The sequence below is a fragment of the Vanessa cardui genome, chromosome 28 (assembly GCF_905220365.1).
Source record: "Vanessa cardui chromosome 28, ilVanCard2.1, whole genome shotgun sequence".
Taxonomy (NCBI): domain Eukaryota; kingdom Metazoa; phylum Arthropoda; class Insecta; order Lepidoptera; family Nymphalidae; genus Vanessa; species Vanessa cardui.
The window spans coordinates 260,128-276,891 of NC_061150.1; the positions used below are offsets into that span (position 1 = coordinate 260,128).

The 16,764-nt window shown below is 35.7% G+C and overlaps 2 protein-coding genes across 2 annotated transcripts; both read left to right on the top strand.

Annotated features, from left to right (window-relative positions):
• Nucleotides 1–231: 231 nt before the first annotated feature.
• Nucleotides 232–6,673, top strand: LOC124541345 (zinc finger protein 91-like). Its single transcript, XM_047119197.1, has 4 exons — nucleotides 232–555; nucleotides 961–2,394; nucleotides 3,048–4,148; nucleotides 5,009–6,673. Exons 1-4 carry the CDS (start codon nucleotides 370–372, stop codon nucleotides 6,284–6,286), a joined length of 3,999 nt encoding a protein of 1,332 aa, XP_046975153.1. The 5' UTR covers nucleotides 232–369; the 3' UTR covers nucleotides 6,287–6,673.
• A 1,051-nt stretch (nucleotides 6,674–7,724) lies between these two features.
• Nucleotides 7,725–15,201, top strand: LOC124541556 (thioredoxin-related transmembrane protein 2 homolog). Its single transcript, XM_047119474.1, has 4 exons — nucleotides 7,725–8,113; nucleotides 11,447–11,710; nucleotides 12,796–12,930; nucleotides 14,901–15,201. Exons 1-4 carry the CDS (start codon nucleotides 7,821–7,823, stop codon nucleotides 15,007–15,009), a joined length of 801 nt encoding a protein of 266 aa, XP_046975430.1. The 5' UTR covers nucleotides 7,725–7,820; the 3' UTR covers nucleotides 15,010–15,201.
• Nucleotides 15,202–16,764: the final 1,563 nt, after the last annotated feature.

A 16,764-nucleotide genomic window follows, 5' to 3' on the forward strand; every position in this document is an offset into this window, starting at 1 on the left:
AGGATGAAGAGCAAAATTGTTCAAAATAAATTAATGAAAAAAAACTGATTGATGATGATTTTTATAAGATGTTTTTGTTTAATTTAGTAGCTTTTTTTAAAAGTAATAACGAACAAAATTAAAAATATCAATAATAATAACAAAAATTGATTCTGCATGATATTCCAAAGACTCCACAAAGTGACACACGACAAAAAATAGAGTAGATTAATTGTCTATGACGGTAAAATTTGATTTTGACAATTGACAATTATGATATATTTTATATTTCGCTTGTCCTGCCGAATTGGTTACCGCATGTGTAATTTCTCATGAATTATATTGAAAACTGGAAAGACAATAAAACGTTTTAAGTGAAAATCAACTACCATGTCACGACAAGTGGACGTAAAGGCCCTAGTATCGCACGTAGTTCGCGGTGACGGTGTAAATAGGTGCCGAATATGTATGGGAGATACTACAGAAGGACAAGTACATTTAAACGACACGGTTATAATGGACGGTGAAAGACCTGTAACGCTTTCCGAGCTCCTGGAGACTGTTACCGGAATCCAGGTATGTTTACATGCCATCATAATATTTATAATTACTTCTGCGGATAACGGAACGCTATTGTGTTTCGTTTTACCAAAATGGCGGTCTGCGATTTAATAGCATTTAAGTTATATTTATTTGTAAGTGCCTTGAATATATCAAATGAAATTATACAAATAATAAAATAATATTAACTATGTGTACAGGTTTTTAATTAGATTATTGTTACATTGTAAATGCAAAAATAGTACGCAATGTCTGTCAAACATTATCAGCGACATCTAGTGTCACTTAGGAAAAAGCTATGTTATTATTAAAAGATAAATGTTACTATAGTAAAAAATAAGGTATGAATAGTTTAGTCTTATATTGTAAATGAGGGATATTGAAAATATTGTGGCCTTTTGACTAGAATGGTGGTTACAGATGCAGCTGGACACAGACGGAGACCTGCCAGCCGGAGTGTGTCCAGAATGCTCGAAATGCGCTTTAAACGCAGCGGAATTCAGAACTCTATGCCACCATGCAATCAGCCAGTGGGACTTAACCATTCAACTCTTACAAAACTTACCGGGGCTATGTAATGAGAAAATCAAAACAATGTTTGCCATCATAGACAAAAGCCAGATGACTATCATTAATGATGACATGTCTGAAGATTCATTTGGTATAAATTCAGCTGCTCAAAGACTAACCGCACACATAAAACCGCAAACGAATGTCGTTAAAAAAGATAATCATTTATCATTATGCAAGTGTCCGAACTGTGGGAAAGAATTTCAGTATAGCCATCAATTAAGTCACCACTTAAAAGAATCAACGGATCTCAAACGTGCTTGCCATATTTGCTCAAAAATTATGTTACGTAATGATTTGGTTACGCACATGTTAGATGTTCATAAAAAGAATCCGTATGATTGCAAAAAATGCCCGGCTTTGCTTTATTCTCATAATCAATATATTAGACATTTAACGAAGGCACACACTCGAGGAGCATGTACGTGTATTGAATGTGGACGGAATTTCCAATCATCGAACGCTTATCATGCACACGTCTCAGTACACAGACCGAAAAGTTGTCCGAGCTGCGATAAATTGTTCCGCAATCAAACTTGCTATGTTTACCATGTGAAGGAATGTTGTAATTTAGACAGGAACAGAGAAGACACTCATCATACAAAGAATAAAGTTACCGTAGACGTTAAGAATGAAAACAGCAAGAGGAACATAAAAGTTGGTCTCCGTGGGAGTGCGGCCAAGGAATGCATATGTGATCACTGTGGGAAGAAGTTTGCAGGGAAAAAGTTTGTCGCTGCGCATATACAAATCGTTCATATGAAGAACACCCACCGACCCTGTGTCTACTGCGGAAAGTTCCTCGCAGCAGCACATATGACACAGCATGTCAAAAAACATGAGTCAGATCCATCGTACACATGTCAGCATTGTAGTATAGTTCTCAAGACTCGACTAGGATACATTCAACACTTACGTCTCCACACAGGAGAGAGACCGTACGCATGTGACATCTGTGGTGAAACATTTTCAGCGTCTTCCAGAAGGTCAGAACATATACGTAGAGTCCACAAAAGCTCGGATATAGTATTGAAGCAAGCGTGCCATTTGTGTCCAGCGAAGTTTCGGCTGCCATACAGGTTAAAGAAGCATTTAAAAGCAGTTCACAATGATGAAGGAGATGGGACACAATCGCAGTTTGAGTGCCAAGTGTGCCACGATAAATTCGATTCGTGCCGTGGGCTGCTACATCATAGCCGGAAACATCAAAATGTAACAGTACCAGACCCATCGGTCATGTTCAAAGTTTACAGTGGTGAACCAAATAAGTTAATAGAAGAATTGTAAAACGATTGAACTAATTTGGCTGAATGGACTAAATACAGATTGTGTATAAAATTACATGGAATAAAATGTAAATTTATAAATTAATTTTATTAATATGTGTAACCTCATTATTTTATATTGTACTTAAATATTATTGTATGTTGAGGTATACTGTAGAATGGTAAAAGACACAAAATTGTATATATATTTATTTTAAAGCTGTAAAATGCTATGCAATTGACTAATAAGTGAAAATTGTAGCAAGTTTACATATAAAAAATTATATATTTATGTGACTTTTATAATCATTACAAACATTAATTCAAAGTGATCTTATACTTGGATTGACTTGAGAAATTATTAGTCTGTGCAATCACAGATAAAACTAATATGCAGCTGTGGAGCTTGAGTTAAAAACAAATATACACGAAATTATTTAAATGCTAACTATTCTTACAAACTGTTGTAGAAATCTTGAAATTGTTACGTCAATTGTTATCTAGTATGTAAATTAAATGTAAAATAAAAAATAATCTTACTGAAATTTTGTTTTGTTAATTACTGACTATATAGAGATAATAAAAGATTTAACAAGCCACAAATGGAAGAATTTAACACGAATAGAATCAAAGATAGAGAAGAAAGAAGACTGATTGCTCGCATGGTTTCAGGTCGAGGAGGAAATTGAACTACCCACGGGCCTGTGCTGCAACTGCACGAACAGCGCCATCTGTGGGTGGCAGTTCAAACAGCTATGTCTGGAATCGAACAAGCACTGGAGAAAGACGACACTGTTACTGTCTAAAACGAAATTTCAGCCGACAAGCAAAGATAGGACATTGTACATCGGCTGTAACACCTTGATAAGGGATAGTGTTGAAAACAAGCGCACAACGGACGCGATCGATAGACTCAACTCTCTCATCGGTTCGAAGAAAAAGAAAACGAAATCGAAATATAAGAAAAATCATGTCGATAACGTTTATAATTGCAAGGATTGTGGCAAAGATTTCACGGTTCCCTATTTCTTGAATCGTCATTTGCTGAGTACGAAAAAACGCGCCTGCACTCTCTGCGGGAAGATTTTGCCGAGAGAACATTTGGCGCGGCATTTGAATAAAGCTCACGCTAAGTTTGTGTTGAACTGCAATATTTGCGAGAAATTATTCGATGACCAATTTGAATTGGAAAATCACAAGATATCATTACACGGCGATAGCTCGTATCAGTGTAAAATATGTAAGAATGGCTTCAAAAACGAGAGATCTCTCCGTGCCCACATGTACACGCACACCCTGTTCAACTGTACATCCTGTAACGCAAGTTTTGAAAACAGGAAATGTTACACTCATCACAGGAAGCACTGCGACGGTTCGAAACACACAGCGGAGGGTATATACGAATGCAATGACTGCGGTAATATTTACACTAAGAAGCCTTCGTTGAAAGTTCACATCGTTCAGAAACATTTGAACGTTCTGCCGTACGTTTGTCAGATATGCGGGAAACGTAGCTCGACGAAAAATCACCACAAAGCCCATGAGCTCATCCACAAAACGGAGAGGAAGGTCTACCAATGTTTCTGCGGCGCGAAGATGCTCACAGAGCTCGGTTTCAACATGCATCAGAGGATACATTCCGGCGAAAAGCCGTACGAGTGCGGGGTGTGTGGTGACAGGTTCCTGTCAGCCTCGAGGAGGTTGGATCACATCAAGAGACGGCACAGGAGCAAGGAGATGGCTCACGGTTGTGACCAATGCGAGGCTAGGTTCGTTAGGCCGTTTGAACTGAAGAAACATTACAAATCTGCGCATTTGTTGAGTGGTAATCAAATTAAGGAGGTTTAAGAAGGTTGGTATAAATGTCACATAGGGATGAAATAAGACAAACTTTACGCAAGTGGCTTCTTCTATTTATATTTATTTCTAATACCCGGTTCGGAGTATACCGATACAGATATAATATAGCGAAAGGAATTGCCGACAATTTCAATAACTAAAAAATGTATGATACTGGCAATAAGCCCTGCTACGTTATGGATATCCCTTAGATATACATAGGCATTGTATTCCAATGACAGTAGGAATAAGGATAAATAAATATTAGATTTAAGTCTTTCATGCGATTTGGTAATAGCTCTGATATATTTTACATTACGAACATTAATTGATGTAATTCATGTCTTGATTTATAATACAACACTATTTCACTAAACTATTTATATCTCTTTTAAATTTACTTTCAATGTTTCGTTATCAGCTACGAAAATGTAAAAACAATTCTTTCGCAAATTAATAATGAATATTAATAAAGAATAAAAAATGGCAGAATTTCTATGAAATTTGTCACATGCAGGTTTCCTCACGATGTTTTCCTTCACCGCTGAGCACGAGATGAATTATAAAGACAAATTAAGCACATGAATCATGGTGCTTGCCTAGGTTTGAACCCGCAATCATCGGTTAAGATGCATGCGTTCTAACCACTGGGCCATCTCGACTCTTGTCGAGAATAGAATGTACATAAAAGCAAATTTTACGTCCAAAATTTTCGGATCAGATTGAGTTTCTATCAACTATTATAGACGTTTCAATATTACTTTAAATATAACATATATTTTCGTTTGTTTCAGCCGCAAGAAGAATATTTATTCCCAAAGGGTTTTTGTATATCCTGTACGAGTGTAGCGATCGCATCGTACGAGTTCCGAGTATTTGTACGAAAGTCAGAGAAGCTGTGGACGAACTGCGTACAGTCGCTTCAAACGGTCCCCACTTTGACGACGTCCCAGAAATCTATCTACGCGATCGTACGCGATAACCTATTAATCCACACCGTCAATAACTTCGAGGGTAACGCGAAGGATCTACTGGACCATCTCACGAACAGATTCGTAGCGAGGAAGATTCTAATAGAGAGGAAACCTCGTCACCCGAGACACCCCCGGGCCGGACCCTCGTGCAGCTGCACGGACTGCGGGAAAAGTTTTCTCAGTCCGTACTACTTGAATATGCATCTGCGTAACAGCGGCCAGAAAGAGGCGTGCTGGCTGTGTGGCGCGATGGTGATAAGAGGGAAAGAGATGCACGATCATATGGCAAAGATCCATAAGACTGATATGTTCTTATGTACGGAATGTCCAATGCTCTTCAAAAGTGAGATGGAACGGAAGCGACACGTGAAGAAGTGTCACGGGCCAGGTGTATTGACGTGCGCCGATTGCGGGAGAACATTCCAGAGGCCGGGCTCGTTCGAAGTGCACTTACAAATGCACGCAGTGAGGACGTGCCGCGCTTGTGGCGCGCAGTTCGCGAACCGCGGCTGTTACAGGGAGCACAGGTCGAAATGCGAACCGAACGCTAAACCGGACTTGAAAACGATACCGAGGAATAAGAGATCGAACGTTCGGGATCCGGCAACGTTCACCTGTGATTATTGTAATAAAACGTACCACTCGCGCCCCCAGCTAAAGAACCATATACTGTGGATACATATGGATATACGACCACATCAGTGTCAATGGTGCGGCAAGCGTTTTTACACACCGGCGCGTTTGGCCGAACATTCGGTTGTGCACACGCGCGTCAGGAACTTCGAATGTGATATCTGTGGCGCGAAATTAGTATCCAAGATGGCCGCCGTGTACCATAGACGAAGGCATACGGGTGAGAGGCCGTACGAATGTCAGGATTGCGGCGAAAAGTTTATATCGTCGTCGCGGAGATCGGAACACGCTAAACGTAGACACAATAGAGGCGCTCGGCTCCAGTGCACAGAGTGCCACGCGAGTTTCGTTAGGAATCATGAATTAAAAAAGCATATGGATAAAGTACATAATCCAGATAATCATTTGATGGTGAAAATAAAAAAGGAGAAGTTTTTCCCGATCACGAAAACTGAAAAGCTTTAAAATGTATACCATAGACAATACATTTAAATGGTGCTGTGTCAATTCAGGACATTCGAAATAGTGATGTGCTGTCAACAAATTAAACCAAATAAAGTCGATTGTGTAATTAATTTAATCGGTTATTAAATAAATTTGAGTGGTCTAGCGTTAAACGTTACTCCGCTGACAGTATTCGTGGAATGAGTTTAATCTGTAGCAATAAATTTAATTAGCACAAACTTTTTTTTTATCGTACCGTCAGAAACCTAGTAACAAACAAACTCTTTAGCTTTGTATAATATTATATGTAAAAACTTGTTTAAATTTATATTAAAAAAAACATGCATTTTTTATTATACTGATTGAATTTTTAAGTCTCCAAATAAAAAAGTTATCTGTATTCATAGACAAATTTAATTATCTGTTATTTTTTTAAATGTTCATTGAAATTGTAATATGTTGTTTACAGTTTTGTTTAATTGGAAATAATACATTAATAATGTTTAATGGAAGTTTTTGTTTTATTTCTTCGCTAGTGTTAAATTTTACTTTTTTGGACTTCGCGTTTTATTTACAAAATATTTCGTTATTTCTAGTAACTTTTAAGCCATCGACTACGCCAGTCGCAGTAGAAACAAAGACAAATAAACCTGAGCTTTACTTATTTCATGCAATTTGCTAATATTTCAGCAATATCATGCATTGCTAAACGATTGTAATTAATTTTATTTTTAATACAATACTATTACACACAATGGCTTATATCCACTTAATTCTAATTCAATAAACTTTTAATATTATCTTTAAATATTTTAGTTACGAGATGTTGCTTCAATGAATTTAATTGTTGATAGTTACTTGAGCTTTTTCGCAAATTTCTCGTTAATATAATAAATACGAAAGTTTATATGGATACTTATTACTCAGTCACGTCGGAATTTCTGAAATTGAATTTAAAAAAAATTCTTTGGCCTAGAGACAGATAATAATCTGAAAAAATAATGGGTAATGCTTGCCATCTCACATGCAGCTGAAAAGTAGTACATTGCCGAACCCGTGAAAGCTTTACGTTCAATTCAATAATCATAATAAACAACTTTTTATAAAAAAATCATTTATTATATTGAACAACCTTTGTTCTTCTAAATTTTGGGAACGCAATTCAATTTTGAACGCTATTTAAAAGGGATTAATTGCTTACAAATCATGTATTCTTCTCCAATTAAAATTTTAACCGAAGAATAAAAATTGTATTATTTTGAAAACCAATTTTGATTTTATGGTACGAAGATACGAAGTAATTTAGAAGTTTATTTAATATATTTAATTCATAACATTGTTAATCCCACTAATAATAACTACATTTTATACTATGTTTCCTTATTTTTAATTCCAACAACAGTGACACATACAGAAGCTGATTAGTGTAAGACTTTTGCCCGAAGAGCTGAAAAAGTTAAGTGTCAAGTTAATTATCACCAGTGAACAGTTTGACACTGTGCGAATTTGTTCGTATCTCGAGATCCTATTTATAATCTGAATACGAAATAATAAAATGTCTTTTAGCAAAGATCTAAGACAATTACTAAAACCGTATTACTGGGTTAACATTATACTCAGCATTTCATATGTGGTTTCCAAGAGAACTAATTTAATATGTAGTTATTTATTCCCCGATTCGGATTGTGAATTAGATAGCCGAGAAACGGAAATCCTATTCTTCTTAATTATCGTCGTGATGCTGAGGACGAGGAAGGCGGGCAGCGTCACTATGGTCAATTATCTTTCATCGTCTTTTGTCTACACGAAGATAGCAAATTTGATACTTTGGTTATACGCCGATGTGAGGTTAGTACATATAAATAAAATTTTAACAAAAAGAAAAACCGACTTCAAACAAAACACTATTTTAAAACAAATGAATATGCACGATAAAGTAATAAAAATAATTGCGTATTCAACATATTTTTTAGAGTCTTCCTAAGTTAAATGAAATGAAAAATATTAGACTACTTAAAAGTCGATTAACGATTATATCATGTAGTTATAGTTATTGGTATATTTGGAGCCGGTGTCAGCCACGGTGCCCTTGCCCCAACAATCAAAAGAAAGAAGCGATACGAGCCCCTTGATTGATCCAGTATATTATTGTATAAAAGGTAATTTGTAAAAAACATATTTGTTAAAGTATTCTCGTATTGTTTTTTGATAGATATACTGTAGGGTTTTATTGGCTGACACCGACTCCAAATATAACAATAATTATAACTACATGATATAATCGTTAATCGACTTTTAAGTAGTCTAATATTTTTCATTTCATTTAACTTAGGAAGACTCTAAAAAATATGTTGAATACGCAATTATTTTTATTACTTTATCGTGCATATTCATTTGTTTTAAAATAGTGTTTTGTTTGAAGTCGGTTTTTCTTTTTGTTAAAATTTTATTTATTTTTTGATTTTAAGTGAAGCTGATGTTGACTAACTATTTTTTTTTAATATGGATAGATTAAGCGTTCCGTTTATATGAGTCAGAAACTACTTCGAGGACAATTTCAAAGGAAACTTACGAATAAAGCAAAAATAGACTTTCGAAAATGCGGATTTAATACGTCACGCGGCGTAAACTACAAGGATCCCTCGAAAGAGCTGTAATCGAACTCAGCAAAAAACTTTGAAAAAGACCAACTATATTTCGGACATCATATGACATCACATCACATACACAAAATTTGATTAAAGATAGTAAGAAATTCTGCCCCATATCGCACCCTAACTGCGAGCCGTATAGGAGTTCCATCACTACATAGTATAAAACAAAGTCGCTTTCTCTGTCCCTATATCTTTAAATCTACGCAACGGATTTTGATGCGGTTTTTTTAAAAGATAGTGTGATTCAAGGGAAAGGTTTGTGTATATAATACATGAACAATATAGTAAAGAAATACTGATAATTTTAGAAGTTTGCGATGTGATGTCGTAAATAAACAAATTCTGTAGTATATTTAGTATCAGTATTGCACCCGTGCGAAGCCGGGGTGGGTAGCTAGTTGATTATAATATTCGACTATGATAATTACATAGACATAACCACATTACGGAAGGTGACTCAAATATCCAAATAACCTATAAATAAAATATTCGACTGAGTATCGCTAACGTGCTCCTCAGAATTGTTCCGTTCCCTTCCGTTCCGTTACTTTGTCATGGATCCTGTGCTCAGAACCTTACCAAACTTTCACCAAATTACCCTTGAAGTATATATTTTATAATAAAAAAAGAATTATTAAAATTGGTTAACGTGATTTTCAGTTATTCACCTATTTGTCGCGCATATACATAATGCAAATTTAAGACTTATGTCGTTTTCATATGGCTACCATCATCGGAAAAAAATTAAAAAAAAAATGGGACCCCACGGGAAGCACTACCTTTCAGACAAAAAAAAATTATCAAAATCGGTCCACCCAGTGAAAAGTTATGAGGTAACAAACAAAAAAAAAAAAAAAAAATACAGACGAATTGATAACCTCCTCCTTTTGGAAGTCGGTTGAAAACATCCAATATTTGTATAAAAATATATTACGTATAGAAAATAATTATTTTCGTTTTAATAAATTTAGATAAAATTATTAAAATACAAAATTAATTCTTAGTGACAAATAAAATAAATGAAAAACAAGCTAATAAATGATTTTTTTCTGTTTCAACCGAACACTACTAAGCTTAATGATTTGAAGCTTTGACTCAATATTCGCCATAGAATAATGCTAGGTGATACATGTACATACTAATAACAAAACCGTAAGATAACTTACCGTTAAATAACTAAAAGAATTGTACATAATAAAGTGACAAATATATAATATTCTACAAGATAAAATAATACTACAATTTCTTAATAAATTATATCTCAGTAGGGTATATTCTATAGAGTATTTAATTATACTAAAAGTTTCTCTGTTTAGTTTAAAATATTTATGGAGACCTGCTTAAATCATGAGCTTGAATTAAAATACTGAATGTTATGAAAAAATGGTTAGTTGTTGGAGCATATGATATATATGCTCATACAACTCCAAGGAAGCACTAATACTACTTACTACACATGAAAACCGAACCCCTAAAACTCAAGGAAAGCAATGGGTGACGACTAGTACTCTATAAGACAAATAAAATCACTCTCTCATAAAAACATTTTTGAATCATCATACTACTTTGTTCTTTTATCAAGAAGAATATGTTTAAGCAACGAAAATCAAAGATTAATAAAAATAAAGAATGATATGTCTATTTACTGAAACAGCTGTTCAGACGAACTTTGTATAAAGGCAATGACCTATATCTATTGTAATCAAAGGAACAGATAAACAACAAACCATAGATTAATGTACTATATGCTAATAGCTTAACAATATCTTACACTAAAAGGAATATTTTTTTGATATATTTTTATTTATAATACAACTCTATTGCATTTAACATGCATTTTAATTTGAGAATAGAATGATCAGTTTGATTTGTCAGCTATATTTTCATATGCGGCTTGTAAAGTGTATTCTCCACTGCTTTTGCTAAGTCTGTTGATAATAATTTGTTTAAATAGTTACTTAACACAGATTTAACATTGTAATGTTATAGAAGACACAAGGTGGTAAGATATTTGTATTTGAATTGCATATTAATTATTTAAATATACTTTAATTTAGTAAAAAAGTGTAAAGTTGTTTTCTCCTTAATGGAAGAGGAGCCCTAAACTGCTGAGTTTAGGCCTCCTCTTCCATTGAGAAGAGGGTTTTGAACATATACCACCACCCTGTTCCAATGCGAGTTGGTGGAATGCACATGTGGCAGAATTTGATGAAATTAGACACAAACAGGTTTCCTTTGTTATGTATTAGCATTTTTAAATTCGGACTGATAATTATTGTTTTAATATTGAGAAGTAACCAATGTTTACTCGTTTTTATAAATCCGAAGAAAAACATTTACTTGATCGCATTTTTTTCTTAACTCAAAAATCACTGAACTCCAAAAAATGTTATCAATTTTGGTGAAACTATTAATACACAAATAGTTAGCCATAGCTTGGCATATTTGGACGACGTAGGTGACTGCCATTAAAGTAATTATCAATTTTAAGTTGGAGCTCATTATGAAAACAGATAATTATTTTCAGATATGGTCTTCCATACGGGGCTATTCTCATTTTGGTCTCTCTGCTCCTGCCCGAACCAACCTACAAGGGGCCCGAGCACGTGATATATTTCCGAGGGCATCAAGTCCTTGAGGAGGAACTGAAGCATCACAAGAACACCACGTGGCTGGTCTGTTTATACGCCGCGTGGCACCCCGCGTGTGTCAACTTTGCGCCGGTCTTTGCGGAACTGTCAGCTAGCTATAATCTTGATAACTTTAAATTTGGGAAACTCGATATTGGAAGGTTGGTAATATAATTTATGGCATTTTATATTGACTGTGTCTAAGTGCGAGGAAGTCCTCGAAATGGGTAAGATCTATACATATAATAAGATGGTAGCTTCACTTAATTGTCACTTAATGACGATTCAAAAGTGCTTATAAAAGCCTACTTGAATAAAGTTTATAATACATTTTGATTTTTTTTATTTTGATTGGAGATTTTCTGGCTAATCTTTGGAACGACTCGACCGATTTTGACGGGACTTTCACTGGAATAGCTTATCTAATAAGGAATAATTTGGGCTTTTATTTTACAATTATATATAAAATAATAATAAGGGCAGAGGCGTGTCAATTTGATGAGAAGGCTTGGACTTGGAGAGTTATTCAGAAAGTGTATGCATAACTATGTGGCTCCAGTGTTATTTGGTACATTCCGCAGAATTTCTCTTGCCCAGTAGAAACGCCTCACACGATTATTAAAAAACACCGATGATAAATGATGCATGCTCAGGTTATTTCGTTAAATTTCACATGTTCCAAAAGTCATCTCTACGCCTGCCTGGCTATCACAGATTTGGCCTAGGTATTTAAATCCCAAGATTTTCAAGATTTCCTAGAGATTTGAAGGCGCTAATACCTAGTATGGTAGTGTTCTAGTTGGAAGGATCGACCAGTCAGTTGAACTAATAGGAAATATTAATTCTCCTAGGCTGTAAATTTCCCACAGCTGGGCCCAGGCTCTCTCTGACTGAGTAGAAAGCTTGGAGCATATTTCACCACGCTGCTCTGATGCACATGTTGCAGAATTTCGTTGATATTAGACACAAGCAGGTTTCCTCACGATGTTTTCCTTCACCGCCGAGCTCGAGATGAATTATGAACACAAATTAAGCACATGAAAAATCAGTGGTGCTTGCCTAGGTTTGAACCCGCAATCATCGGTTAAGATGCGCGCTTTCTAACCGCTGGCCCATCTCGGTATCATAGATATTAATGGTTAATATTTCTCACCTAATAATGTCGGGGCGGTAATAACAGCTTAACATCAGGTGGCCTTTACCAGGATTATGCCTAAAAATTAAAATCAAACTCATATTTATACAGATATCCTGAAGCAGCAGCGAAGTACAGGATACAAGACGGCCCGACCAGCCGCCAGCTGCCGACCGTGCTTCTGCTGAAAGATGGGCAGGAGAAGATGAGGAGACCGCACGCTGACTCCACCGGGAAGTTACAGAAGTGAGTTTAACAGACCGAATACTTCCCTAGAATATAACTTGTCTAAACCTTCTTGGTGGTAGGGCTTTGTGCAAGCCCGTCTGGGTAGGTATCGCCCACTCGTCAGGTATTCTACCGCCAAATAACAGTACTCAGTATTGTTGTGTTCTGGTTTGAAGGGCGAGTGTGTATAACTACAGGCACAAGGGAAATAACATCTTTGTTCCCAAGGTTGGGGCGCATTGACGGTGTAAGGAATGGTTTATGTTTCTTACAGCGCCATTGTCTATGGGTGATGGTGACCACTTACCTTCAGATGGCCCATATGCAAAAAAAAAACGGTTTCAGCTGTCCATCTGTATACCCCTAAGTATGCATAGGTCTTTAAGCAACGCAACAGATTTTGATGCGGTTGTTTTTGGTAGATAGAGTGATGGAATGATTTTTGTATAATACACCCCTAATACCTATCGTCACAGTTCACCTATTTAAATTCCCACCTATTTTAATCCTACGTCCAAAACTGCGATAACAGTTTTATCGTAAAACGCCATTTTTTTTTCAAATCCATAGTGAATATCATAGAGTAAACAGGCTCTACCAATGACGTCTCGTCAATTTGCTCTCAAATTTTGTTTATTTGACGTTATTTTATGATTGGAATAGAGTATATAGGTAACAATAAATATATAATATACTAGTAAGATTCAGTGGCGGATTTACCAAAAGGCTAAGTAGGCTAGGGCGGCAAATTTAGCCCAAATTTGTTATTATTTCACAGAAAAAAATCTTATAATTATATGTTTACACATTACGTCCGTAATCCGTATACTCGTCACTGCATAGCGGGTTGGAAATATAATCTAGTAACTGACAAGTATCACATAGTTTATGATCATACTAATAACGGGAAAAAGCCGATGTAATGAGGACGATAGAACACAAATCATAAATGTTGGGAAAAAAAGTAAGGGCGGCAAAAATTGAATAGCCTACTAGCCTACTAGTGGCAGTTTTGTAAATCCGCCACTAGTAAGATTTAATTATTTATAGTACGACACAACTTACATATACCATCGGCAAAATTCGTAAAATCGATCGCATCCAAATTTAGTACTCTCTTCCAAATTATTAATATTTATTTCTTATGCGAATATGATCTTTACTCAAACGTTATAACATGTAATATCACATGACATAATATATTCGTCAATTTGACGCGTCGATTTACATGCACTTGCTTTCTCTGACGCGAGAATCTATAGCGACGAATAGCGTCGAATGGCGTGATAGGAAGCTATTTCTATTGGTTGTGTAAATCGGCAGTAATCGGTTTTATTTTCATTTCATTGCATTTTCCGATGCTACATCTAATTTGTGTCGTACTATACTTATATGGAAAGCTAACGTGATATACAAAGTGTATAATTCTACAATATACGTCCAGTCTTTAAAAATATTACCATCTACAGTCAGAGTAAGAAAACCTTCGTCAGTTTTCAAATTAATTCCTTTATCAAGTCTTATACTCTTAGTACCTTTTGAATCTAAACATCGAATCACTGCGACGCAATATGTCATTCTCGATCGATAAAGCAGATTATCGCTCGTACTGAGCACATGAAACTAGATCTTAAAATGACGAACCTTCTCTTACCCCTTACCCCTTCTGGTGCCACCCACTCATCAGTTATTCTACCGCCAAATAACAGTACTCAGTATTGTTGTGTTCCGGTTTGAGGGGTGAGTGAGCCAGTGTAACTACAGGCACAAGGAACATAACATCTTAGTTCCCAAGGTTGGTGGCACATTGACGATGTAAGGTAATATTTCTTACAGCGTCATTGTCTATGGGTGATGGTGACCACTTACCATCAGGTGGCCTATATGCTCGTCCACCAACCTATACAATAAAAACAAAAAAAAGAATAAAACAAAAAAAACCCTGACTGTACATGTCTTACAGAAAATTAAGATTTGTGAATTTTCAGATTCCTCTTTTCGAAAGACAATATGAAAGCTGCCTTTGACCTCGACGGGATCTACCAGGAGTGTAAGGAGAAACTGGCCAATTCGAAGTCTGCCAAGAAGACCGATTAGACCCCAAACTGACCATACAGAAAATCACCTAGTTCCTAGATAGCATGATAATTTAAAGGATTATAGTACGACACAAGTCTGTGCAATAGAGAGTTTAACTGTGTTTATTCACTTGAGCACTTATAAGCACAGCACAGCTTGAAAATGGCCATATTAGACTAAATCAATCAGGAAATATTTATGTATTGAACTGTTATCTACAAAAGGTACAGTATCAATATCAGCTGTGAACACTTAATCATTAATACTGCCTTCCAATTAAATTTTTGTAAAATCGAACATAATGTACGATCTTCTATCTAGTAAAGTAAAGTAAAGTAACAGCCTGTAAATTTCCCACTGCTGGGATAAGACCTTTTCCATTAAGGAGAGGGTTTGGAACATATTTCACAACGCTGTTCCGATACTGGTTGGTGGAATGCAAATGTGGCAGAATATCGAAGAAATTAGACACATGCAGGTTTCCTCACGATGTTTCCCTTCACCGAGCACGAGATGAATTATAAACACAAATTAAGGACTTATATATAGTGGTGCTTGCTTGTTTGAACCCGCAATCATCGGTTAAGATGCACGCGTTCTAATCACTGGGTCATCTCGGCTCATTAATTAATCTCCTATCTAACTTAGATGTAAATCTACAGGAGGCGAAAAATTATTTTATTAATCAGTTTAAATTGGTTATTTTATTTGAATAGCAATCACTTGTATGTCAGGCCAGTGCACGCGAAATTGAAACTTATGTCTAAAGGTATAAGAAACTCAATATCGCAAGAAAATGTTAGGAGATTCGTACATCATGGTCGATAGATATGACATGAATATTGATACAAGTTTTTCAAATATTAATAGATTTCGATACTGTTTGACCGAACATTTGGCGTTATATGGCACAAATGTATTCATGGAGTTGATTGTTATAGCATTTTAACACAACCGATTACAAGATGGCGCTGCAGCGCTTCAAATACACAGCCAGTACAATATTTGCGAGATTTTTCTAGTATACATGTCACCGTAAGATTACAAAATTCGTTAGATTACATTCTAACGACATAGATTATAATCTGTCGATATATTGTGGGAATATTGTGAACTGTGAAATATGATTGCAATTTAACGTATTGTTTTTCACTATATTGTAATCTATCTAAGTTAAACTGTTAGATTACAATCTATCCCTGAAGCTCTTCCTGACTGTAAAAGCGAATACGTAAGCGTAAACTACCGAATTATAACGGTGACATATGGTCACCGTTGTAATTCGGTAGTTTACATTCTATCGAAATAAATTTCAGTATTATAAAAGGAGCCGAGATGGCCCAGTGGTTAGAACGCGTGCATCTTGACCGATGATTGCGGGTTCAAACGAAGGCAAGCACCACTATATATATGTGCTTAATTTGTGTTTATAATTCATCTCGTGCTCTGCGGTGAAGGAAAACATCGTGAGGAAATATGCATGTGACAAATTTCTTAGAAATTCTGCCACATGTGTATTCCAACCCGCATTGAAACAGCGCGGTGGAATATGTTCCGAACCTTCTCCTTAAAGGGAGAGGAGGCCTTTAGCCCAGCAGTGGGAATTTACAGGCTCTTGTTTTTTGTTGTTGATGCACTATGAGAGTAGCATTTTCTTACAGGAAAAACCCTCTTTAAAATGAATGATTAAATAAATCCCTTACCTAAGCGAAATATAATATTTCGACAGATTACAATCTGACGAGATAGATTTGAATCTAACGAATTTTGTAA

Excerpts from the sequence above, each read along its gene's own strand:
- LOC124541345 (XM_047119197.1), top strand. The coding sequence starts at position 370 with ATGTCACGACAAGTGGACGTAAAGGCCCTAGTATCGCACGTAGTTCGC. Across the intron at positions 2,395-3,047 it reads ATAAGTTAATAGAAGAATTG|GTCGAGGAGGAAATTGAACT; the intron begins TAAAACGATTGA and ends GCATGGTTTCAG. Across the intron at positions 4,149-5,008 it reads ACCAATGCGAGGCTAGGTTC|CCGCAAGAAGAATATTTATT; the intron begins GTTAGGCCGTTT and ends CGTTTGTTTCAG.
- LOC124541556 (XM_047119474.1), top strand. The coding sequence starts at position 7,821 with ATGTCTTTTAGCAAAGATCTAAGACAATTACTAAAACCGTATTACTGG. Across the intron at positions 11,711-12,795 it reads GGGAAACTCGATATTGGAAG|ATATCCTGAAGCAGCAGCGA; the intron begins GTTGGTAATATA and ends ATATTTATACAG. Across the intron at positions 12,931-14,900 it reads TCCACCGGGAAGTTACAGAA|ATTCCTCTTTTCGAAAGACA; the intron begins GTGAGTTTAACA and ends GTGAATTTTCAG.